Below are 25,181 nucleotides of genomic sequence, written 5' to 3'. Positions count from 1 at the left end.
AGGAGGGGCATAATCATAGGAATAAGTTATTCACAATGCATTGCATGCCTTTTTAGTTGAGTCTAGTGCTTGCAAATGTGATTCAACTCATGTTGTGGCAATCGTGATGCTACGTCGAAGGCCCGGCCAATTGTTATTGCCAAAAGAATTCAAAAAAGTCCATGCTACTTTAAAATCAAATAGAGTATATTCTTTTGCATTTCACTTAAATTCTCAAGAAGACGTTACTGGGACAAACTGGCTTCATCATCTTCATCATCATCATCATCATCATACCATCAGATGGATTAAATACAAGGAAATCATCTGCGTAAACCATGCAGCAAAACAACTCCATCCTCTCGATAGGTTAATCGGTAAGTTAACGTGTGCAGGGGGGAGGGGCAGCAATCCTCAAGCCATCATGGCAATTTTAAATAAATAAAGATTCAATTCCTCGCTACACGTTTCAAACCCCCCCAGAGCTGCTCTTTTAAAAGAATACACAGAAGTGAACAGTACATAAGTGAACAGTACAGGAGAGGTGGGGGAAGGTGAAGTCCCTGGAAAGTCTTTAAAAGAGACAAAGATGACAGAAAAAAATAATAATTTACACTCAGTTTCTCGAGTAAGGATTAAGAAATACATTCATAAAACTATACATATACACATATATAACGTCAGTACAATTATTTCAAGCAAAATATGTTATGTCGGTCGTGTGCTACAATAGTGAAGCCATGTCTCCTACACAAAATAAGGCCATTGTAATCAGAACAAGCCCTCATTTACATTTTCATTTTCACTTAAAGTCTAAAAGGCAGCTTTTTTTGCCCTTAGTGCTCTCGCTAGCTCTCACTTCTCCTCTGAATAATTTCCTCTCTTACAAAAATAAAATGCATTTTTCAAACGAAGCGCTCAAGAGACAGTTTGGGGTTTGATTGAGGATGCGATAGAAAAAGGTTTTGCATTTAGGACAGGAAGGAAAAATGCTAAATAAATGTGGATTTTTTTTTCTTTTTTTTTTACAGCAAAACAAGCGAAGAGTGTGTGCGCGGGTTTACATTCCAAGCATTACATTCAAATCTCCACTCGGCCTCGTGTCGGAACACAGAGACACACAAACTGAGACCATCTCCTCGCTTTTTACCCAGCAAACGTGTGCATTCACCTTTATATTTAAAGTCTTTTTTTTAATACATCAGCCGTTTAAAACAAATAGAGAATGTCCAAACGAACAATGTTGTAGGAATATAAACGTGTAAATACGACGATGAATCCGAACTCCTCTGGTTCTCGCTTCTCTGGCTCACGTGTTTTTGGCTCATTACCCATGATGCATCACACAGCACAATAAAACGCACCTCATTTATCGTTAAAAAAGACGTACACCCACACTACACGCTGAAGGAAGGCAACGTTACAGCTTTTCCTTGTGGCTGCCGGTGCAAAACAGAATTTGGACAAATTTTGGCAAAATCAGCTCAATATAAATACACCATTGACAGAATAATTATACATCACTTTGGGTTCCCCTCCCTATACTGTATAGTGTGTGTTTTGGGTTTATACTGAACACAGCAAAGGGACAAAATCTCATATCATACAAGCTTCAGAACACTGGAAATCACATGACAGATTTATAGTTTTACCAAGGACGGAACACCGAGCAGGGATGTTTAGAAATTCCTTATAAAGTTCTATTCCATTACGTTTCTCTATCGTCAATCAGGCTTTTTTTTTTTTTATGTGTGTGCAAATACAGATAGTATAAGTCCTCTATTTTTGTTTACATCATGCCGCCATGTCTGCAAAAAAGGTACATAAATTACATCATATACAAGACATATACGAGTACAAGGATATAAGGATACTGGAACCAGAACCTTGATATTTCATTTGAAAAGGGGTCGTATTAAGGATTCTGCCCTCTTGTACTCGTATTTGTAAAACTACCACTGCACCCAATGCCACTGTACCTTATCTTCAAGTGAGCTGAGCAGGTGTGCAACAATACAACCTTTGTATTCATGATGGGAGGGTTAAAATAAAAACAACAACATAGTACTCATCTCAAAAATTCAAGAATGATAGTGTGTGATTTGTTGGCCTGAGGTGCTGAGAGGTCAAAATGCCTCAGATGTTCCCTTTTTGTAGAACAAGGAAGAAAAAGGAAAGACAGTTCTTGGGAGACAAAGGAATATATATAATATCTATATATATAGATAGATATGGCGGTGCTTAAACAAAAAATGCAAGCTGATAAACACAAACAGGCTTATAATAGGCTGTCAGCGCTCGCAACACCACTGAAATACAACAGTCTTTTCTGTCTTTATCTATATACAAACAAAGAGACAGAGAACACTTGACATGAAGACATGTTTCTTAAATTTAAAAGAAAACAGGAAATGCCAGCAGCTGTCAGTGACGACTCAACCATTGCACATTTAAGTCAAAACAGCTTATGGATCAGTATTACCTTTTTGTTTTCGGGATTTTCTTTAAATCCATTAAACATAAATGTCGTGATTTAGTTCAAAACATCCGCATGTCTTAGAAAATTAGATTTTAACATCGTAAATTCAAATAAAAAAAAGGCAAGACTGACCTGTTTCAGCTATTTCATCTGGCCCTTACACTTCAGTTCATAATAGACTCTGGTTACCACTCCATGATCAATGTTGTGAGACCAAATTAGAGATTAAAAAAATAAGAATAATAAACTAAACTGTGAATTAAAAACATCAGACATATTTATCAATAAAGTGCCATCTTGTACACAAACACGCTGCAAATAGGAAATCAGATTGATTAGACTTGACATACTGCACCTGAAACAAGTACCATATAAAGGTTAACAATCACCCTGCTAGCAAATTAGTCTTGTGTAAATTGTCAGATATCAAAAAGAAAAAACACACGTTATACAAAAAAAAGGAGAAAATCTTTGTTACAGTCAGTGTGACAGAGAGGAGGAGTGACCAGAGAGACAGGAGGAGGGTCAAAGGTCAAAGCTGGTGCACGTTTGCCCGCGGCGATGCGACGAGACTTCAAACGAGACAACAGGCGCACTTGCAACCTCCCCCGCCGACTTTTACCAACCAGGAAGAGTCCAAGAACAACCACGACGCAACACAAAACAGGGGGATACCAAAAGGAAGCCTAGGTGCTGGTATACAGAGAGAAAGAGAGAGAGAAGAACACTGTGGCACCCCCTGGATGTAGAACACAAGAAAACCCTAGAAAAGAGCTTTTGTGCCCGAGTGCCCTGCGGTACAACAGTCACTCCTCCTCCTCCTCGACATCAAGGCAAGATCAGAAATGTTGTTCCTCCAGAAAACGTGTGCAGCTGTGTGATTTGTTCTCTTGTTTTGCAGATGGTGACGTACAGTCATGCTCTCCCTGTCACTGAAGATCCCACCCCCTCGTCCTTCTCTCTATAACTCAGTGGACGGACGGCAAAGTAAAGTGGCACAAAAACTCCCGTTGCATTGGTAAATAAAAGAAAGAAGAAGGAGCTAAGCCGCTTTTTAAAAATGCCTCTACGAGGATCGCAAGCAAACATGCAGAAAGCAGCCGATACGCACATAAACACAAATAAGTATATAACTATCTATTTATATATATGTATATGAATATATATATAAACTCTGCCCTGTGGAAATCAAAGAATAGCCGTGTTGCTACCTCACATAATAGCCATTATGTGAACATCCAAGCCCACGTATGTTTATGTTTGGCCTAACTGTTCTCAGCTCGTGTGTGTGTGTGTGTGTGTGTGTGTGTGGGTGTGTGTGTGTAGAACGTTTTTCCGTTTGTTTGTTTTTTTTGCATTACATCTAAGTCATCGACTCTGCTACATATCCATACTTTTAATATTGTATACTAGTTCACCTACTACTTATAGTAATTATAACAACGATAACAATTGCTTTGGTTTTAAAAAATAAAGTTTTTTTTTTGTTAGTTTGGCATAGAGAGTATAGAAACTGGCTGACTGTGTTGTCGATGGCCCTGGTGTGCGAGTCATGCCACGGATATCTGGTGTCTTGGAATGCAGAGCATGGCGCGGCGTGTCACGGTGGGCAGTTAATGTGGGAAAAATGCTACATGTTTTGGTGGAAATACGTCAGGATTTTGCTCAGATTATGTCAAACATAAACACGAATCAAGTGAGTGAGAAAATAAGAGCAATAATGTCCACTAGAAGATATGGCGGCGCGTCAGTGTGAGTGTCGACGATTATGTCGCTTGTTTTCCTGCACAGGTGTACACTACCGTTCAAAAGTTTGGGGTCACTTAGAAGTGTCCTTATTTCTGAAGGAAAAGGATAACATTAACTGAATCAGAAATACACTCTATACATTGTTAATGTGGTAAACGACTGTTCTAGCTGCAAACGTCTGGTTTTTAATGGAATATGTACATAGGTGTATAGAGGCCCATTTCCAGCAACCATCTCTCCAGTGTTCTAATGGTACACTGTGTTTGCTAATCACTTTAGAATGCTATTGGATGCTATTAGGCAAAATTATTATTTTTTAATAAAAATCATTATTTCTAATCTTGTCCGTGTCTTGACTACATTTTATCTTCATTTTGCAACTCTTTTGATGAATAAAAGTGTGATTTTTAATGGAAATCATAAAAAAATTATATAGGTGACCCCAAACTTTTGAACGGTAGTGTATATGTATGCTTGTGTGTGTGCCTACCTGTCTTCCACTTCAGATACAGTAGTCGTGTATGTACAGTACGTGTGTTCCGTGTCTGCGTGACTCTACCTGCGCCTGTGCATGTGTGTGTCTACGGATGAGTGGGTGGAGGGAGAGGAGAGTGAGTTCTAGGTGCATGAGGGGCTGGTGGCGCTCTCCAGAGAGGACTGAGAGAGGCGTCTGGTGAGGGGTCCGATGCTGGGGTCTGCCAGAGAGGAGGTAGGGAACAGCTTGAACCAGCCGCTGACTGTGGCAGACAGGTCCAAGTCATCCAGAAGGATCTGGGCCATTCCCATGAAGCACTTGTGGTCCATACGCCCGTAATCCCCCCACACTATTACCTATAGACAAGATAAAGCGCACACTGTTAAATAAGACATTAAAGCTTCAGCGAGGAGCTACTATCACCCTCTGAGGACGACTGCATAAGTAGTCAGTATGTTTCCATGCACGGTTAAGTTGACTACTCCCAATATACAAGCACGAGTAGGGCATCGATTTCATGAACAAAGTGAGTTCGCCTCCGCTTTGCTTGACGCTGAAACGCCTCCTTTCCACCTTCTTCTATTATGTCCTGGCGGGAACTGTGACTCATGCACAGAAGCCAACATGGGTTCATCAAGTTGTGTCCAACATAAATTAACTCATCAAGTTTTGAGGTTAATAAAAAGTAATAGATAGGGTGTGGGATGCTCATGGTGGTCAATGAAGCAAATAAGACTGAGAAACAAAGAAATCAAAGTTTAGCATTCATCATCAATCAAAATATTTAAATACATTATTTGTAAGGGTTTTAGTTTTAGTCTGGCCTTTCTTTCTTTTTATTATTTATTATTACACTGTGTAGTTTTGCACAGAAGCGTGTGAGAAACCTAGTTTAGTTTAGTTAAGAAACTTGCAATTAATATTGCAGATAAGGAATACATCTAGAGCCTATTTAAAAACAATATCACACAAACTCCACTTAAAATTACTTGATGAGATAAAAGTTGTATGGAATTTTATGCATATTTTATTATAGCAGCTTTAAATGTCACCTATTATCAGTTTATTTCCATTTTTTAAGCAACACTTAGTTTAACCACTTAGAAATTTGCATTAGTGCAGTGGTCTCTAACCCGCTAACTTTTCATGTGGCCCGCCACTTAAAAGTTAGTTTTTGATTTTACATCTTAATTATTTATTATTTAAATATTTTGCTTCATCATTATGTTTTTCATTGCCTTTGCGTTTCAAAACAAACGCCTTTTACTTTGAAATTATGTAAATTATTGTCACAAATGTTGTTGTTGTTATATCATGACAGAATATTGTGATATCATTTTAAGCCAACATCACCCATAGTTGGGCTTTTCTTCACTTACTACTTACTACTGACCAGACTTGAACCTCATGTGGCCCCCAGGTCATTGAGTTTGAGACCCCTCTATTAGAGTGCATTAGAGTATAGGGAAAGTCAGAAAATCCTGTTTTTGAAGATACCATGCATGAAAAGGTAGATTATTGTAAAACACAGAAAAACAGGGTAAGACAGGGTATCACTTACCTGTAGGACTTTGCCCTGATGACTCTCATCAAACAACAGAGCCTGCTGGTAGGTGGGGTCCAAATTCTTCTTCACTACTTTGGTTTTCTTCTTAGACAAGCACACTCCGTTCTCCAGGACGTACACTTTTACGTAAGTCGCTGTAGATACAGAGAAACAAACGACAACAACAGTGGCGTGACACTCCTACATGGACGTTGAGGTCAGTGGGAATTTTTCCAACAACAAATGAACCTGGGTCAGAGTACCTGGTATGTTCTTGGAGCCAGGTTTAGGGGTCAACCCTCTGGCCTGGTTGACCTCCACCTCCAGCTGCCCTCCTCTGTCCACCATGCCAACATGGACATCCCCTGAAAAGACAAAAGCACCATCTCTAACAGTCCCATCATAATCTGCATGCATTAGGAGCTTAACCACTTCAAGGTTGCAGTTGTGAGTATCTGACAGCAGAGGGCGACACAGAGCTGTAAATCCAAATATCCCCTTCCAGGAGCAGTGGATCTCACTGCTCCCTCCTGTCGTTTCTTCCTGTTTCTCACATGCAGTGACCTTTGCATCAAACATTTATGTCTCATGCAAGAATAACTTCATCCATGCTGAGCCGATACACTTTCATAGCCTTTGTAGATGCTGCGGTCCCTCTAACAGGGACGTATCAATGTGAATTCGATTCTAATCATTCAGGGGGGAAAAAATATTCACACACTCTTGTGCAAGAGATTTATTGAGTTGCAACTGCTGCTGGATGTAATGAAATGAATGTGGACTGGTGCGCTGTTTGTCAATGTTTAATTGATGTTTTACAGCCCCGATGTTGTTCCTGCGCGACGATAAACGCAATTAAATGCATTAGAACAAAGAAAGCACATAAATCACTTGTCAAGACGACAAGAGTGAAATGATCTACGTCGCTCTCGGCTTACCCATGGGGGGTGTAGCTAATGTTTGCCGGCCTACAATCTGAGCCGGGCCCAGTCCGTCCAGAAAGTCACTGAACTGGCTCTCGGGCCCGAGGCGTGTGGTCGGGAAGACAAACCTGAGAGAGAGAGAGCAAGAGCAGAGTGCTGTTAACATCACATGAGCGGACAGACCGTGCGTATAACTGAGTAGAAATGAAATACTCACGTTCCATCAGAGCTGTTTGAGTTGGTGCTACCGTCGGTGGAGTCTTTGCTCCCCTGCCGTGTCACCCTGTTCCTCATCTCCACGGCGATACCAGTTTCGGTGCTCCGCCGGATGGTGCTGCGAAGCTTCTTCGTGCCACCGTCTGAAAAACAGTGTAATAATGAGAGGAAGTCGGGTAAAATACAGGAGCAGATGAAGGCACATATTTCCTAAACACACATTAGTGTTAAGGAAATATATTAACCTTTTTGCATCATGGTTTCAAGATGTATATAATTCGACAGATAAAATGTACTGAAGTTCTCAGATGGTGGATGATTTCTGTATATTTTATTCACATAAAAGGTCCAGTGAGTAACATTTACAGCTTATTGACAGAAATGGAATATACTTTGTACTAACCATAAGTATGTTTCATAAAAGTATATAATAAGAGGGGGGGGAGAATAAGAGAGTGTAAGAACGGAGAGAGTTTTAAAAGCATGATTCCATCCTTTCTGGTATTCAAAGGCCACCGTAGTTGCCTGATGCAATAGGGAGTGAGCGCAGGAGTCATCCGTTTATAACGATTTGCAGTCTCATCATTAGACCTTTAAAATGAACCTATTTGTTGACCTAGAATTCCGTTATGGGTAATGGGGGTTTGTAAAAAAAAAAAGAAAGACATGGTGAGAAAAATAAATGTATTAAACTAGAAATGAGGAGAAATTCAGGGTGGCCTTGAAAGCAGCTCTCTTTCCACTATTTGTTTTGAAGCAAGCTCACTGAGGCAAGAAGGCAATCACACCTAATATCCACAGGGACGTCCTTGCACTTTTAGAAAGTCTCCTTATTTAGCGGCTATTACTACACTGCATTTTAGACACAGAAAACCCATTTTACAACATGCTATTAGGAAGGGGGACCTTTGAGTCTGACTTGAGAGATAGAAATATACTGAACTGGCAGCTTGATGATTGAGTAGAGCCTGGAGCAGGAGGAGGCGGGCGAAGGTATTAAGGCTTTACATCTCTGCTGACACTAGGGGAACAGAGCGAGCAGGAAAGCTGCTAACACCACATGAAGCTTTTTCAGGGGCAGCAACACACTGGAGTGACACTGCACGGCGTCTTAACATGTGGCCTTCAAAGTCACAGGTGATTTGACTTTGTGGTGTCAGGTTGTGCACTCACTTTGTTTCCTTGCTCTCTTTTTTTTTTTGCAACAGTTCTCCTCAGGGTGCAAAGAGCCGTCATGTCAGCGCAGGTCAACAGCTTTTTCCAGTCACTTTACACACGTTTCACTTTTCACAGGGTACGGCAAGTGTTTGTACATTCACACACACACACAGGTTGACAGTTCAGTCTGTTGTGTCAATTTCTTTTGACTGGGGGTATTACAGTTAGGCAGATTTCTTTTAAATCCTAGAATAGGGATTGAAAATCTTAAAAATGTCTGTTCTATTTCAGGTTTTTTGACCTGTGCCTAAAACAAGTATAAGACAGGTATGCTTGAATGCAACATGGGTTCAGGGAAGCAAGGAAAAAACTTTGTGTCTCATTTTAAAAAATATATTAAAGAATATCTAAATTTCCCTATTAGATTAGGGAACACATATTCACCATTAACTAGTTGCTTACTAACATATAAGTAGCATACTAGCCCATAATTAGTAATCATTAAGCACATATTAACACCTTATTCTACACTACCTTATTCTACCTCTATCACGACAAGATTTTTCCTGCATAAGGTGTTAATACGTGCTTAATATTTATTAATTAAATGCTAGTATGCGACTTATATGCATATTAGTAAGCACCTAATTAATGGTGAATATGTGTAGAATTTTGAATATATAATATATAAGGCAGCAGTAGATCAGCACTTCCTGCAAGCTAAAAACACATATTTTCGTTATGGACATTGGTGCAGACTAACAATGAGAAAAGGCTGTTTAAGTGGCAAATAGACTGAAGCAGGCATATGTCATGTGAGGTGAGCCTTTTATTTAGAGGTTTGTTTGGCAGACATGCTTTCAAAGAGAGTGATCATGCCTGTCTGGTTCTTGCAGTACAATGTGCATCAGTGTCTCATATAACGTCACTTACAAAACAATACAGCGGCCTTTTACAGACATGTGAAATGTCCCCCCATAAATGAACTTGTTAATTTGGAAGTAAATCACTATTTAACAAAGCAATAACAAGAGGAACAATCTGATCAACCGCCTCTCCTTTATGTTTGCTTTTATTATGGCTGCAGTTGTGTTTGCTGTAGAAACTCATATCTCTCCCTGATAGGAGTCCTGATAGTTGAATTGTGCACCGAAGTCACCAGAGGAGACTTTTAACAAGCAGTTGTTGAGCGAGCACACACACAGCCATCCCACTTTATTAGCCTGAGCAACTCGAAGCTCATTAACGTCCACACTGTTCCCGTATCATCGCCATGACAACCGCAGACACCCTGCATCATGACCGTCTCTATGGAGATAAACGGATCGCAAACAAAACCACTTGATGAGACTTGGAGGGGGATGAGAAAAGGGAGATTTAACAGGAGGACAGAGACCTTTGAAAGGCTGCCACAAAAGAAGATGTTCAATGTAGGGAGAGATGAGTGAAGAGGAGGAGAATGATGGGGTCCCATGAGCACTGAAGACGAGGAGCGGGATGCTGCCTTCTGCTGCTTTCTATTTATAATCCTGCAGTCAAGAATATTTCCGACAGTATGTGTGTGCGCGCATGTATGTGTGTGTGTTTATGTCTGCAGCATCACACCCAGACAAACTCCAAGCACTTTCTGCTGCCATGACAACCCCTGCCCCAGGATCTGGACCCAGACAATGCCACCTGAGACAACTGGCGCCATGGCGACAGGCTCATGCTCCATCACTTTCTTTGAAATTCATTTAAATTTGGCAGCGTTTCACGAAAAACTTGAGGTGAAAACCAGAACTAATGACAGGAACCTGACCTCCGTCTTTGCTTGTAACTTAACAGCATATATATTTAAATGCAATTTGCCATAATTAGGCAACAAGTGTGCATAATGTTCAGAGCAGCTGCTCAAATGTTTCTATTATGATGTTGAATCTGTCCAAACAGCTTCAAGAGTGAGTTTGTATTCACCCAAGTGGGACATCTCCGGTTTAAAACCATCTTTCAAACTATCAACTAGCTATTAATTTAACTTGTTGCTCATTTGCTGCCCCTCCTCTCTCATCAAAACAGTCCCCACCTACCCCCCTCCCACGGTGCGAAGCAGTGATTTCTTCCTTCCTATTTAATCCCCTCCTCCTCGTCTGCGCTTTCCCTTATTCGTTTCCATGGCAATGCTGTCTGCATTGCACCAAGAGCCCAGCTCAGAAGCCTTTCCCCTCTGTCTCTCCATCTCCGTGTCTTCTTTCAGTCACATTGTCCTTTCCCCAAGTCGCACTTCTTCATCGCCCAAACTCCTCTTTCTTCTTTATCTCCATCTCTTTGTTTCTAGCTTCCTTTCTGTACATACACTCCTCGTACACGGATCCCTCTTTGTGTTTGCTTTGTCTGCCTTGCACCCACACTTACATGTTTATCATCTCCCAGTTCTCTAGTTCCTTGGCTTCTGTCCATCTTCATAACACAACTCCAATATCTCCTCCTGGTCCATCCCGGACTAAATTATTCAGCATTTTTTCCCTCTCTTTTTTCTGCAGAACTAACTTTGTTATATACAGCTAACCTCAAATACACACACATACACACACATCCTGGAAGAGGTAATTAGAGTTAACCTGACATATATGCAGTTTGAGCAGCTGGGATAACAGCATTACATAAGTTGTTATTCTTCACTGTTCTACAGACGAGGGGTTCAAGTTATAGCGTCTCCTGTTGGCTTCAGCATGATGAGTAATACTTCTGTCCCTGAAGACGCACTCAGCCCACAGACACACTGGCACACTCAAGATGTTCTGTGTGTGTGTGTGTGTGTGTGTGTGTGTGTGTGTGTGTGTGTGTGTGTGTGTGTGTGTGTGTGTGTGTGTGTGTGTGTGTGTGTGTGTGTGTGTGTGTGTGTGTGTGTGTGTGTGTGTGTAGAAATGAAGGTATTCGCAGAATGAAAGCCACATGTTTGATCATCGTGGTGATAAGGCAAGATTGAGTCACAGGTTGGAAGATGATGCCCGGGATGGAAAGAATGAATAGCTTCAGTGGAGAGAATTAATAGCACAGAGGGAAATAAAGAAAGGTGGGATTAAAAAAACGCCAGCAATGCAGAAAAGAGCCACACACTGTGACTCCACGCACACATAAACCATAGCTTCGCTGTGTGTTTGTGTGCGTTTGTGTGTGTATGTGCTCAGTAGATCATTAAAGCCGCTCTGACATTTGGAGAGAGAACACTGATGAAGCCTTTCTCATTATATGCTGTAATACACAATGCCATTTTTAGACTCCCGAGCTCCACTGACATGCCTATTGGATGCACCGGTGACGGCAACGGTCCGCCATGCATAGCAACAGTAACCAAGGCATGGGTGTTGGAGGTGAAAGATCTGTTGTGGTATCTTCACAGTCAGGCCCAGGCATCTAAATTTGGGCAAAACTGAAGATTTCAGGTAGAAGCTTAAGATTATATTTTTTGAATCACAGGCTATTTTGAGCAGAAAGGTGTGTCATTCAGTGATGTAAGATTACATCCAGTGATTCTGTGGTTAACAGCATCTATATAGTGTGTGCAATTGTGCATGTGTACACATAAAGGGAGATAACTATAGACTATAATGGTGATAATAGTACAACACAAAAGCCTTTAACTTTAACAGACTATTGCTTTCAGCGGCAGGCAATTAAATTACAAAGTTATAGCAACAATTTGGCTGAAAGAATAAAAAAGCCAAAGGGTGCAAAAGTGTTTCTTAATTGGTTTCTTATTATGTGTGATGGGTCTTACACCGACTCACTATTTTTGTCCGAGGTTAGAATAGGAACACTTATTCACACCTAATTAGAAGAAAATTATGTCATATATCGCCATGCTCCAGATGGGATTGAGCTAAATATGCTAATCAGAATTTTATAAGGGTTTTTTTGGTTGAAACTTGTAAGTGTTAAAGGAATAGTTCAACATTTTGTCAATTATTCATTTTTCTTACAAAGTACATTTTTAATTATAAACCATAGAGGTGCGTAATACACATTTTAATTACTTAAGGCAGCACTAGACTGTGTCCTGTCTTAATGCTCAGCTAAGTTAACCTCTGCATTTCCTCTACAGCAGGGGCCTCAAACTCAAAATGACCAGTGAACTTCTAGTCAGGAGGGGCCAGGTCAAGTGAAAAAAGTCCAACAATTCAGGGAAAATTAACAGTTTAGTGATTAGAAATTAAAATGATATCTTGATAATCCATCATGATTGGTTGCCATTACAAATATTTAGGATGACATCGCACACCATTTCAAAGTAAAAGTGTTTGTTTTGATATAGTTCATGACAAAAAAAAATATTTATGATGCGAAATGAATTCGTAAATAACAAAAACAGACAGAAATAAAACAGAATTAAAACATTGAATCAAAAAATATACATGAAGAATAATTGTAATTAATATACTTAATATATAATTAAATGTTGAATTGAATCATTTCAAAATAACTGTAGGACCGCATGTGGCCCTCAGGCCTTGAGTTTGAGAGCCCTGCTCTACGGGTATGAGAAAAGCATAATGTAGATCTTCACATATAACGCTCAGTAAGACGGTGAATACGCAGTGGTGTAAAAGTGACATTCATTGCTTACAAAGACACATTAACCATCCCAGGAGAATAATCCATACTCCTAAACAGTCTATGTAAAACCTTCAGTTTGGATTATGAATCTTATTTTGTGTGTTTTTGCTCTTTAATTGTATTTATGTACGTCTGAAATCATTTGCCTGTGTTTTGTCTTTCTTTCCTGCCTTTAGTGGGTGTGTGTTTTTGTGTTATTCCTAACACCATTTACACTATAATTCAACAATTTAGGAGACTCTGCCAGCTCTAACTCTAACCACCGAGCATGCAAGTACATGTGCAGAGAGCCAAGTGTAGTAAATAAGTGTGTCACTGTCCCTGTCGCATTAAAGTTAAAACTAATCTGTTTGATGTAAATCTATCCAAGCGTGTGAGGACTGGTGATCTTGTCAGGACTAAAATTAAGGTTCTAATAAAGTAGAACCTAATTTCTGAGGATCTGGTGAAGTTTAAGTCTGAGAATTTGTGGTTAGGTAAAGGGTTTCTGCATTAACTGGTTATGGTGAAGGTTAGACTAGGCTTTCAATGCAGGGTTAGGTTAGGGCAGCTTGAGAATGCAATGTGTCAATTAACGTCCTCAGAAACATTAAGATAAATGTGTATCTCTGACTGTGCGATCAGTGTGTGCGAGAATCACATTAACAGCTCAGGCACAAGGCAGGGAGTGGTCAATTTGAAGCAATTAGCCTTTCGCAGCACCGCGGCCCATAGGAAATTATTTCTTTAAATCACCGAGCTTCACGTATGGCAGGATGTCTGACAGTGAGTTAATGTGCCACACGGCTTCCTGGATAATGACAATTAATTACAACGAGGACAAGAGTAATCTAATTCAAATGAAATTTCCTCCTGATTACTTAACTCTGCAGCCGTCGGTCAAATGATGCAAAATGGCCAAATTATTTATATCGGGGGGAAAAAGCAGCCGAGTGGAACAGATGACATCGGACGGCTTGTCGTGAAGCTTATTATCATTATGAACAAGTCTGATCCCCAAAATACTGCGATTGAGATCTCATCTCATTTCCAACAAAGTTATTTTTTTTTTAAAAAAGACATGTATCTATGACAAATAGACTTATTTGTATTTTGAGCAGAAGGGAAATTACCTCATTATCTATCATTTTTGGCACATTTGTGCCCCGAGGACATTATGTTCAACCGTATTAAAAATAAACTCATTCTGTGCTAAAGCAGTGTCTTATGAATCAGACTGTATTTTCCCTACTGGCTGAGAATGAGGTGTAAGTGTATTTGTGTGTGTGTTTCCCTGTAATGCACCAATATCTGCTCTCAGGTTCACTTCTTCTTCTTCTTCTGCAGCATGCATGCATGCGGCAGACAGCAGCAGGCCTGTGTACATACTGTATGAGTGTGTTTACAGCACTTTGTGTCAAAAAGGAGGGGGAAATGACACCATAATTACGGGTCTTTTACAGACAGACAGTTACATACACATACACAACACAGTGACTCACCTCACACACACTGAGCTCAGTGACACACTGCAATTTACCGTCTGTTTAAGCCTTGCCGGGGTGCCACTAAGTGCTCTTGTTAATTTTCGACCTAGAATACGGAATCTGACACCTTCGACACTCCATAACATACAGTACATGAGATGTATTGCTTTTATTTTTACATTGTGCATTATAGAGCGTGGACTGGTGGAGAATTAATTTCATTTTATATCTATATTAAAATCGGCAAAGCCTTCTGGATCCAAAATTGGACAGTCCTAGCTATCAATCACCCTGGTGTCCACTCCTATGTGCCATACTTTCTCTATTTTCTTCTAAATGGTAACAAATTTGACATGAGGTACTATTGAAGAAGACCTAAAACTACCAAATGAGCCAATTCACTCAGGAAAATGTTTACCTATGATAGATGATGAGAAATAGGCTAATTTTACCCAAAACTTCCATTCAAACAACTTCTTTTTGCAACCGGCAGTCGTTGGAGTTGTTGATTTTTATATCAGTCTACAGGGAAGGCTTTTTTTTTTTTTTCGCGTGATATTAAGTTGAGGTGATTTACACCACTCTGAGTAATAATGCTAATTTAAATAAGAGTTTATTGAACTGTTAATTCACAAGCTTATTAGCTGGATTGCTAATTGAACAATAAGCTCACATATAGTGGTTGCATTGCTCCTAAACACACTTTTATATCTGTCATTTTAATTTAGATTTTTGTGATGCCACAAAGGTCAGCACTGTCGACATTCACTTATATCTGTGGCACAAAGTTGCACAATAGCACAATAACTCTTTGTACTAAGCTAAACCAACAAGTCACTGAGTGGATATAGCTTAATTTTTCCCCATACAACAAAACCCTGGCATCAATCTTTCACCGATAATGCAAATAAATATCTAGCAGTCGCATCTAGCTGAGGGACATAATGGTCATACACAGGCACAGAGAACAAATATTCACAGCTGAACAGTTCCCCTCACATTGTGGGTGAGTTTGAGAAAACATGATCTGAGTGAAAGTGAAAGATGAAGGCAGGAGAGATAGAGAGGGAAAATTAAGACGTCAGTGAGCCGAGGGGGGAACACACAAAGAGGCCGATGAGGGAGTATAACAAGTGGAGATAAGAAACGGAGAGGAGAGGAAAGTGATCGCCAATCAGCTTAGCTGGTGTTTGGTGGCCTCTGAAAGCACTGGTGGAGAAGAGGGAGCTTTTAGGGACACGATTGAGGTTTCAGTTTGTACAGTACGTGTCAGACGAGCTAGTGACTTAAGAAAACGGAGCAGGGGGTGAGGCAAGGGAAACAGCAGTCTCACCAAGGAGAAGTTTTGGATTTGTCATATGAATACAGTCACTTTCTTTAATATTCATAATTAGAAATAGCTATAATTATGAACGGGCACGTCCTCTCACTGTGTGATAATTGTTTATAGCTGCTGCTGCTATAAGTCTTTCTCTTCAGGGTTGACTTTTTAAAAGATCCGATCACTTTCCAAAACATCGCCGCCAAAATTCCTTGAGTGCGTTTCCTGAGCTGTGACTCAGACGCAGAGCGAGAAGTAGGGCATGAGTGAGTCACCTAGAAAACACCCTCACTACTAAAATGCTAGGTCTACTCACTGGTCCACTTTCACACACACAGTCAAAAACACATGCAGAGGCTGACTGTTGCAAATAGAGGACATACTGTTGTAGTCGTAGTACTTTGTCTGCGGCCTTTTGTTGTGTTATTGTTGGGTTTTCATATCCTGCCAAACATCTCTGATGACTCCGCTTTCCAACGTAAATCATAAAATCCACCTCACACTGAAAGAGCTGCAAACAGATCCTGTTACAGTCGCACTTATATTGCACTACAGAGGAATAAAAAAATGGAAAAGCACATTTGTGCTGCATGAATACGGGACAAATCTGTCCACAAAAAATGTGGCACTATGAAGAGAAATCATGATTCGAGTTCGAGTTCCTGGTTCCTGTGTCTACAGCAGATAACCAGGCAATGTGTTCTTATACTGTGAGATTAAAACAGACATCCTCCAAAAAAAATGTTATCCATCGCTATCTTCGCTCTGCATCACATCAGCCTGTCATGGCAAGCTCTAGATATGAGGGAGGACAACGTTTAGGGAAACTAATGGAAGTGATCAAAGTAAACCTTTAGTTAAACATGATCTTATCAACAGTAAAACATCGAGTGTGTTAAGAAACACTACAATCACCATGTACTTAAAATAAACACTGGGACTTTTTACAAACAAACTAGGCCGAATCAATGAAATCTTCAAACTATCCCACAGATATCTTTAAATGGCTATAGTCAGGTATTTTTTGTCTCTTTCTTTTAACACAGTAAAACGGCTGCAGCACCAGCTGATCATCACGAGATGCTGACCTCACCTCTTTCTTCCCAGAAAGCAATTTTTCTTGTACGCCTTATAATTTATTCACTTAATCATGCGGTGCTTGATGTAAATAGCGAGGGTGTGTTTAAAAAGTGTATCATTGTTGATGTACCTCAAGATAGCAGCAGAAACATAACCTACTTGATGATGCTTGAGGTATTTATCGACATGGACACACTAACGACAGTAAAATCCACATATCGACTTTACATGACCTCCATCAGCTTCACATCTGATTGATCATTGTGGAGTTTTTGTCAGTTTACCCTTTTTCCTCGTCACATGGCCCTAGATATTGTATGAAGAAAATCAGCCTCACTGCGTCATAATACTCCCATGTTGCATCTTATGTAACACATCACAAGAGTGTGGTGACTCACTGCGGCTAATATAGCAGTTACTATATATGAACATTACCTTTGATCTAAAAATTACCTTTTTGAACGTGTATATTTACAGTCTATATACACTGTAAATCTCCCTCGACAATCAGTTTCCCCTTCACAGAGACACAGCCCAGTAAGGTAGTATGTGTCACATATTCACACTTGACAAATGACATAGTTACACCTGGTATGATGTTATTGAGAAACAGCCCGAGTCACAACTATGGAAAATTACACAATAATGAAAGCCTCTTCACATATCTTCACTCGCTGGCAGGAGACGAGAGTAAGCGTCTGCCAACTCAGAGCAGCACAAATACAGAAAAGTTGGAATATTATAAGACGAAAGTTGATAAGAACTGCGTGCACTTATCCTTCTCTTTTCTCAGTGTCTCCTTTGTGTATCTGGTGTGACTCTGGCAGTCTCCACACAGCGTCACAGAAATAAACATGCAGAGAGAACATTTAAATAAAGAATATCTCAAGGAACTAAAAGAGTGAGGCTGAGAAAAAGGATGAGGACGGGTGTTGAGTGGGTTGAGAGAGCTAAATGGAGCTGAAAAGAGTGAGGTGATTGAGTGTGAAGGAGCGGCAGCCAAACACACACTGGATATATTGTGTGTGGAGTGTATACAGTTTATATATAAGGGGGGTGAGTGGGGGGGGCTTAGTGCTGCAGCCTTTCACTGGGACACTAACAAAAAACAGACACACATCTACGCCTGGTTTGCTTTCATCCAACTCTCCTGTGCGCTGCATCTCATCAATGCTGCTTGTTTCTGTGCAAGAAACGTCCCTGAGTGCAGACTGACAGTGCACCGGGAGCTGCTCTGCTTGCCGTTATCACATTCATGCATAAACCTGCTCAGGAGATAAGACTGTTCAGCGGAGGAGAGTGACTCATCCATTAAACCTGGGGAAACTGCTTGCATGTGTGTGTGTGTGTGTGTGTGTATGTGTGCCTGTTTTACCCTCTAATACTAATAATAGCCGGTTATAAATACAACAAAGACAAGAGCCAAAAATGCTCAATCCTCAACACTCGCCTGTTACAAAACCAACAATAATGAGACAGTGACAATGAGAGTGAATGGGATAACATGAGATGAAGAAGACAACAAATAGATTATGTGTGTAAGAATGCATGAGTGCAGCCTTCATCACAGAGAAGGAAGAAAGCCTTATATAACAAGACCGGGTTTGTGAAAGTGTACTGAGCAAATGAAATTATCTAACCATTTTATATAACTGTAAACCAGTTTTTGAGAGGAATACGCCTTTTGTGTGCACACAAGAAAAATCTCATATCTTTTACTTCAATTCATGGAAAACAGGGAAAAAAACGGGTAGTTGAGCGTATTTAACATAAATATCTGTTTTAATTAACCAACACCTTTTTGTTCGTTATCTTTGGCAGATGAGAAATATAATTTCTGGCATCCATTAACACTTTAGAACACACAAGTCTCAGCTGCTGTCTGAAAATGTGTGACATCTACTGTAATAGTGAGACTGCAAAGTAAAGCAAACAATGGACTCCTTTTAGCAAGAGCATCAGGGAACTCCAGTGGCCTCCGCATACCAGGAGGGATGTTGTTTGTCTTTGTTTAGATTAGTAAGCTCACACACTCTGGTTTGTCTGTTCTGATTGCTGTAGAAGTGCAGCATCCATGACACAAGGCCCTTTCCAATATGTGAAAGGTGTCTTCTAAGGCTACAAAAATCTAATTATTTTTACTTTAAAGCAATTATACAAACATTTGTATGTGTAATATATTATCTTCTGCGGATATACTCCCCCGAAATCTTAAAGTGTTTGTGAGCGAGGGAAATGCCATTTAAATATATGCTGATATGAGTGGATGATGGCGCCTTCACTTCACTATAAGAAGTTAAAGCCGAGACAATCTCAGAATGGGATTCAGAAACAACTGCTGATGGATCATGTGCTTAAATCGGAGGAAGAATCGTGTATCCTACAGTTGCTCACACTACATCACTTCAGAGGGTCAACTGAATTCCAACGATGAGGGAACAAGGGAAGGAAGCTCACAGAAGCTTCACTCAGCATGGCACAAAGAGGATTAAGTAAGCAACGAACCAAGTGGTGTTTATCGTACTAAACTGTGTGCTGTTACATTCCTAATGATGATAATTATTGAAAAAGGCAAAATCGCTGCAAAGAAATCAAGCCAAAGTTATTCAAAGTTACGAGCCCACTGAGAACCCCAGATGAGAAAGTCTTTTATAGAGTGAATGTGGAGAGAAAACAGCAGCATTTTTGAACTGCAAACACTTAAAACACCCCTCTTTCGGTAGATGCAACACTGAATTGTTTTTTTACAGGACTGAAACTGTGTTATATTGAAAATAACAAGCAATTCTCGCTTGGACCTGTCAACAAAAAGAGAATCCTTGCTTGCATAAGAGCTCTATTCTGTTGATAGTTGTAAATTGACTAGATCCAATTCACAAAATGGAGCACAGCTAGAACATACCCTGCAGAAACTCTTGACACAATAACAACACCATAACCACATTAGCTCCTAATAGCGCTTTAATGGTGAGATGCTGATATATTCACTCGCTGTCTCAGGACACTTTGTCTTTTGTACATCTTCTACTATCCTCAAATCTTTCAGTTTTGTCCTTCTCCATCAATCTTATTATTTAGAGTAGCAGAACAACCTTTTGTAAAAAAATGTTACTCACTAAGTGGAAGACGGTTATCTGTTTTGATCGTAAACATTGCCAAAATGCCAATTAACAGCTTCTAATGGATGTCAATCACAGACAAATAATGGCTCAACGTTGATTATTTGCTGTTTTGCAAGATTATTTCCACTGCCTTTTTTTTCCCATGGCTGCATCCAAATGACTTCCCATGCACGCTCCCTCTTCTCTGGGGACCGATTCAACATGTGCTCTATTGGCTATTATAGTGGCCAACAGAGTGAAGCCACCTGAGCTGACCCACCCCATCGCCCAATCAATGCACGTGTCACTTGGAACATGGAGCGCTGATAGCTGGACAGATTGGGTCTTTAATGACTGGCAGGAAGGAACACGGAGACGACCCTAATCGAACTTGAACAAGCAGGGACGGACTGTGCCACTATGTTCACGCTTCTGTGTGACCTTCTATCTCTCTCTAAATATCTATCTAAACTATAAATATGTGCACCCCCTTTTTTGCCTCAAGCTCGTGCTGATTTTGACGGATGGTACAACAACAGATTAGAGAAGCCCATTTTGGCCTCACCGAGTAAACAACCTTGTTTGTCTCCAGCAACCAAGCTCTGAGACAGAACTGTAAAGGCCAATTCCTCATTAAATATTGAAGTTGGCATTATTTTTAGTCAAAAATAAACACCAGGATTATGATTTACTTAATATTGACTGTCTGGACCATCCTTAGACTATGTAGTTGATGCACTCATCCAACTTCCTTTCATACGATTACCAATATTAAACCCCTGAAACACCTTTTCCCAGGTGAAAACGAGTGTATCTGGGTATCTAGTAATTCTATTTGCTGATCCAGTGGCAAATCTTACATTTTTTATAAAGTATTTCAATTATACACATACCTACTGCCTCTCTGGACAAACACCAGCTCCTGTCACCTTATTAAATCAGCACAAGTCTCATTTTCTGGAGCTATCACTTGTTGGTTGATTTTCTCTCTTAGCTGATAGCACAACAGTTTACAGAGCTCCGGACCTACATGTCTTAGTCCCTATGAACCGCTATGTTGGCTAAAATGAACGGCCCGGTGCTGGATTCAACCCGTCAAGAGTTCACTGCGCACTTTAAATCCACGGAGATCGACCGACATATCGCATAACTTGATAGAGTGAACAGATCGGATCCTTATAACGCCCCTGGCGTCACTTTTACGAGTTTGGGAAACAGTCGGAGAGGGCATTAATCTGGACCTGCAGTATCCCAACATCTTCAACTTCCCCATTCGCTTCCATTCATTTCACTCCAGAGTCACTGAAAGGTTTACAAGAGCCTGGAGGGAGACAAATGGGCACAATCTGGTTTTGTGACAAACATTCAACTCTGGAGTCTACCGCAGTGGAGCAGTTATTCACCTCCGCCGTCTCTCTGGATCTGTGGGGATCCGGTAAAATGTTCTACCGTTAGACTGTTTTGGCACCACGGAGCACAATAGCTATCTCGAATCTTCATTTTCATGATGGAAACAGCCGACAAAGAGACGAGTTGTGTGACATATTGCCTGATTTATGTGTTGCATCATATTATATATATATGATATATGATATATGATATATGATATATGCTATATGATATAATTATGTCTATAGAGGACTATGCCAGGTGAGGTGGTAATACCTTGGTTGTGTGACGTCATCTCTATTGAGAGGCTCGTCTCACGGAGCACTTTGTTAGACAAATACAACTTTGTTTTATTACTAGACCACGCCCCTTCACTGGTCTGCACTCTCCCTCCCTCCTCCTCTCAGCCCACTTCTTGTCATTTTTCAAAATGATGCATTCTTAAGATTAGGTTACACTTTAAGTGCTCTTAAAATAATGGATTGGCCACATCTGATTGATGTGGTCCGATACCTAGAATGTTTAGTCATGTTTAATTTTAAACCTCACCTCGTCAGAGACAGGTTTACGTAACAAAACCTGTTGTTGCAAACTATGTTGCAGGAAAAAGCTGAAGATATATAAACGCTCTAAGAAGAAGGAGGAGGAGGAGCAGGGTAAGATACTGCGTTTTTAGTTCTAGGCGGCTTCTGACAGCTGAGAACATCTAAATTTAGACACATCCCTCCTCTCCCCTTCCCCTTCACTACATCCTCAGCGCCTCCTAGCCTCCTCAGCCACACTCGCTCTCCTTCATTGTGCTCCGCTCATCACCACAAACACAGACATGAGAGCACCTGTGGTGAAAAATATCGACAGCTCAGCCTGCGTCAGACAAGTGTCAGCTGTGCTGGAGTGTGTGTGTGTGTGTGTGCGTGCGTGCGTGTGTGTGTGCATATATACGGGGCAACAGCTAACTCAGACTGATGGATGCCAAAAACAGGTAATGATACACAATAATGATGATTCATGGTATTGAAGGGTGTCCACATGTGTCCACAGGTTATTAGTTATATTTTATATTCTGATAATGTCACAGAGAGATGAGATATGAGATAATTTTTTTTTCTTTTTACTCGTCTTTCATTATTCATCTATTCATCAAATCTCACCCACAGTATGTACATGTATAAAGTGGCTCGGGGAGGGCTGTTGCCGGATGATGAACACTCTGAGACTCCCAGAACTAGAGCTGAATGTCAAATAGTTTCACTAGAATTTCACAAAATTATACATTTGCTTTTTGTAAATAATTGTTAATTTTCTTATTTTCTTATTGAATATCCACTCTTCGATTTATTTAATTTGTGATCTATTTTGTTTGTTTGATAGTACACTGTTGCTAAGACTTTTCTATTTTTACATTCAGGAGCACAATAGAAATCTGTCTTTTTAGTCCTTTTTAAGTGACCTAATTTTGCAATAAACAAATAATTAAGTTCTAAGTGATGTGCATGCTATTAACCCTGACGAAATCCAGTTTAATATCATAAAAGATACAAAAAGTGTAACATTTCAAATTGTGTTCATACTTTACAAAAACGTAAGGATCTTGGAAGTATAGTTCTAGTATAGATAGAGAGAGCTACCCTTAAAATGAGAATGAACACATCCTTTTCATCAGAACTAAAACTTGAATTCCGGGCTCACATTTTAACTAAACTTTCAACAAATCTTACAAGTTTTCAAATAGCTTCAAATAGTCCCCAGCTCACTATGCAAATCTGAAAGCCTCAGATCTTGTAAAAAGTTTTTTGCGTAATTAAGAAAAACACACACACAGTCAAACCACAAAGTGCGTAGGCAAACAGAAAGACGTGTGCTCTCTGCTCTGACCGGCACTGTTCTGAAAAGAGTACAGTTCATTGTACTGGAAGGAAAAACAACAGAGCGTGCTACAAGGATGTGGGAAGACGAACGATGTGTTTGTTAACGAGAGACAGAAACGATTTCACTGCCTCGACCAAGCCTCAGTGTGTGGCATGTTTTTACCACTAGGAACGAGGTGGTTTGTGCTTGTGGTGCAAAGTGAGAATCAGTTTTGTTGCAGCTGCACAGTATCTGTAATTATACCCCACAGGGGACGTATTAGGACCTAGCACCACTATCATTGCCATAGAGCCACCATGTATACGAGCTGCTACTGTATATAGCTGTATAATCCCCCTGCAGTACATTCCGATGCTCACTGCAGTTGCTGCAAAAGGCAAAGCTTCTGTACTACTGTTAATGCACTAAAGCAATCATTCTTCTCTTAAAGTGGTAATAAAAAGACAGTTCAACAATTTAAATACAGCAGGAAATTATTGAATAGTATTAAAAAGGCACATGAAACATTTTGTAATATTAAAACCAAGCCTGAAGTTTGACGATGATAAAATTCCTTACCTGTTTAAACCAACTATGAAATGAGTGACTGATATTCTTATTAAACTTGAGAAACTAGGATAAAAGCAGCAAGAGGGAGTAAAAATAGATGATTGAGTTTCATCTGAAGGTTGTTAAAATGTTATGATACTGAGCGAGCGCTCGCTCTAACGCACTCTCTCTGAACTTCCCTGTGATTGGTCGATGTGTCCCATAGTGAGCCAGATTTCAAGAAGGATGGAAACACAGCCTATAGCAGGTGCAGCAGCAGTGTTGTTCTCTCACTCTCAGATCGCTTACTTTAGGTTATGATGAACGAATGTTGGGGAGGACAGTGGGGTCGAGGACAGAGAAAAGAGTAATAAGAATGACCTAGCTGAAACGGTGACGAAGAAAGGAGAACTATTAACTGACCTTGCTGGTTGAGTTGCTGTGTGCTCTTGCTCCACTGTGACAACCCCACAATGGCCACCATCTTAGCACCCAGACTGGAGCGCCGCTTCTTGTTGCCGGCCAAAGACGCAGAGTCCGGTCCGCCACTGCCGGGACTCTTCTCCAGGTTGTACATGGCCCCTGAGATGCTGGAGGAGCGCACCACATTCCGGGCCGCCGCGCTAAGCCCGCTGAGGCCGCTGATCCCGCCCGGGCTGGGCACCTCCACGGAGCTGCTGAGCATCATGGTCCTGCTGGACTGGAGGGCCGATGGGCTGGGAAGGCCAGGCAGTTTGGACCGGGGCTGAGGAAAGAAGATGAGAGGTCAAGACAAAGTTTTGTGTGGGGGGACTGGAAAGACTTCTTTCCGTATTAGTGCAGCAGTGTCTGGAATCTACAAATAGATCTAAAACATACATTTCTTGTACCAATTAGTAGTGTTTATCAAAACAACAGCCCATTATTGGCTTGCAACCATGTGCGTTTCCATCTGTTGATCTGCGATGTCTGTGTTCATGCTCAGCATCATTGTAAACTAGGGTCCAAAGGAAGAGTCTTAAATAAAAGTATTTTGTCTTACAGCTGCAGTAGCTTTCCAGATAAATAATTTTAACACTTATTGCAAACGCAGCAGAAATGGCCATACAAGACAAATAATGGGGAAAAAAAGCACAAAAAGATGTCTCTTTAATCCCAACAGATTCAAAAACAGAGTAAACAAAGAACATAAAGGTCAGCAGGCGAGGACAGTGCAGATGGCAGGTGAATGCTGAACAGAGTTAAGAAATACCTCCACACATATAAACACAAATGTCAGTGTTGGCTTGCTGCTGAAGGCCGACCTTGTCAGCCGCTCTTTGTGTTG

At 40.5% G+C, this 25,181-nt stretch overlaps 1 protein-coding gene across 1 annotated transcript; it reads right to left on the bottom strand.

Moving 5' to 3' along the window:
* Nucleotides 1-4,825: 4,825 nt before the first annotated feature.
* Nucleotides 4,826-24,563, bottom strand: rims3 (regulating synaptic membrane exocytosis 3; the record flags this gene model as incomplete). Its single annotated transcript, XM_083899667.1, has 6 exons — nt 4,826-5,038; nt 6,244-6,383; nt 6,492-6,593; nt 7,167-7,279; nt 7,369-7,510; nt 24,299-24,563. 6 exons carry the CDS (start codon nt 24,561-24,563, stop codon nt 4,826-4,828), a joined length of 975 nt encoding a protein of 324 aa, XP_083755793.1.
* Between the last annotated feature and the right edge of the window lie 618 nt (nt 24,564-25,181).

Source organism: Microchirus variegatus, assembly GCF_963457635.1.
Source record: "Microchirus variegatus genome assembly, chromosome: 13".
Taxonomy (NCBI): domain Eukaryota; kingdom Metazoa; phylum Chordata; class Actinopteri; order Pleuronectiformes; family Soleidae; genus Microchirus; species Microchirus variegatus.
The sequence above is the reverse complement of the archived record's forward strand: the minus strand, read 5'-3'. Positions and strand labels throughout refer to the sequence as shown.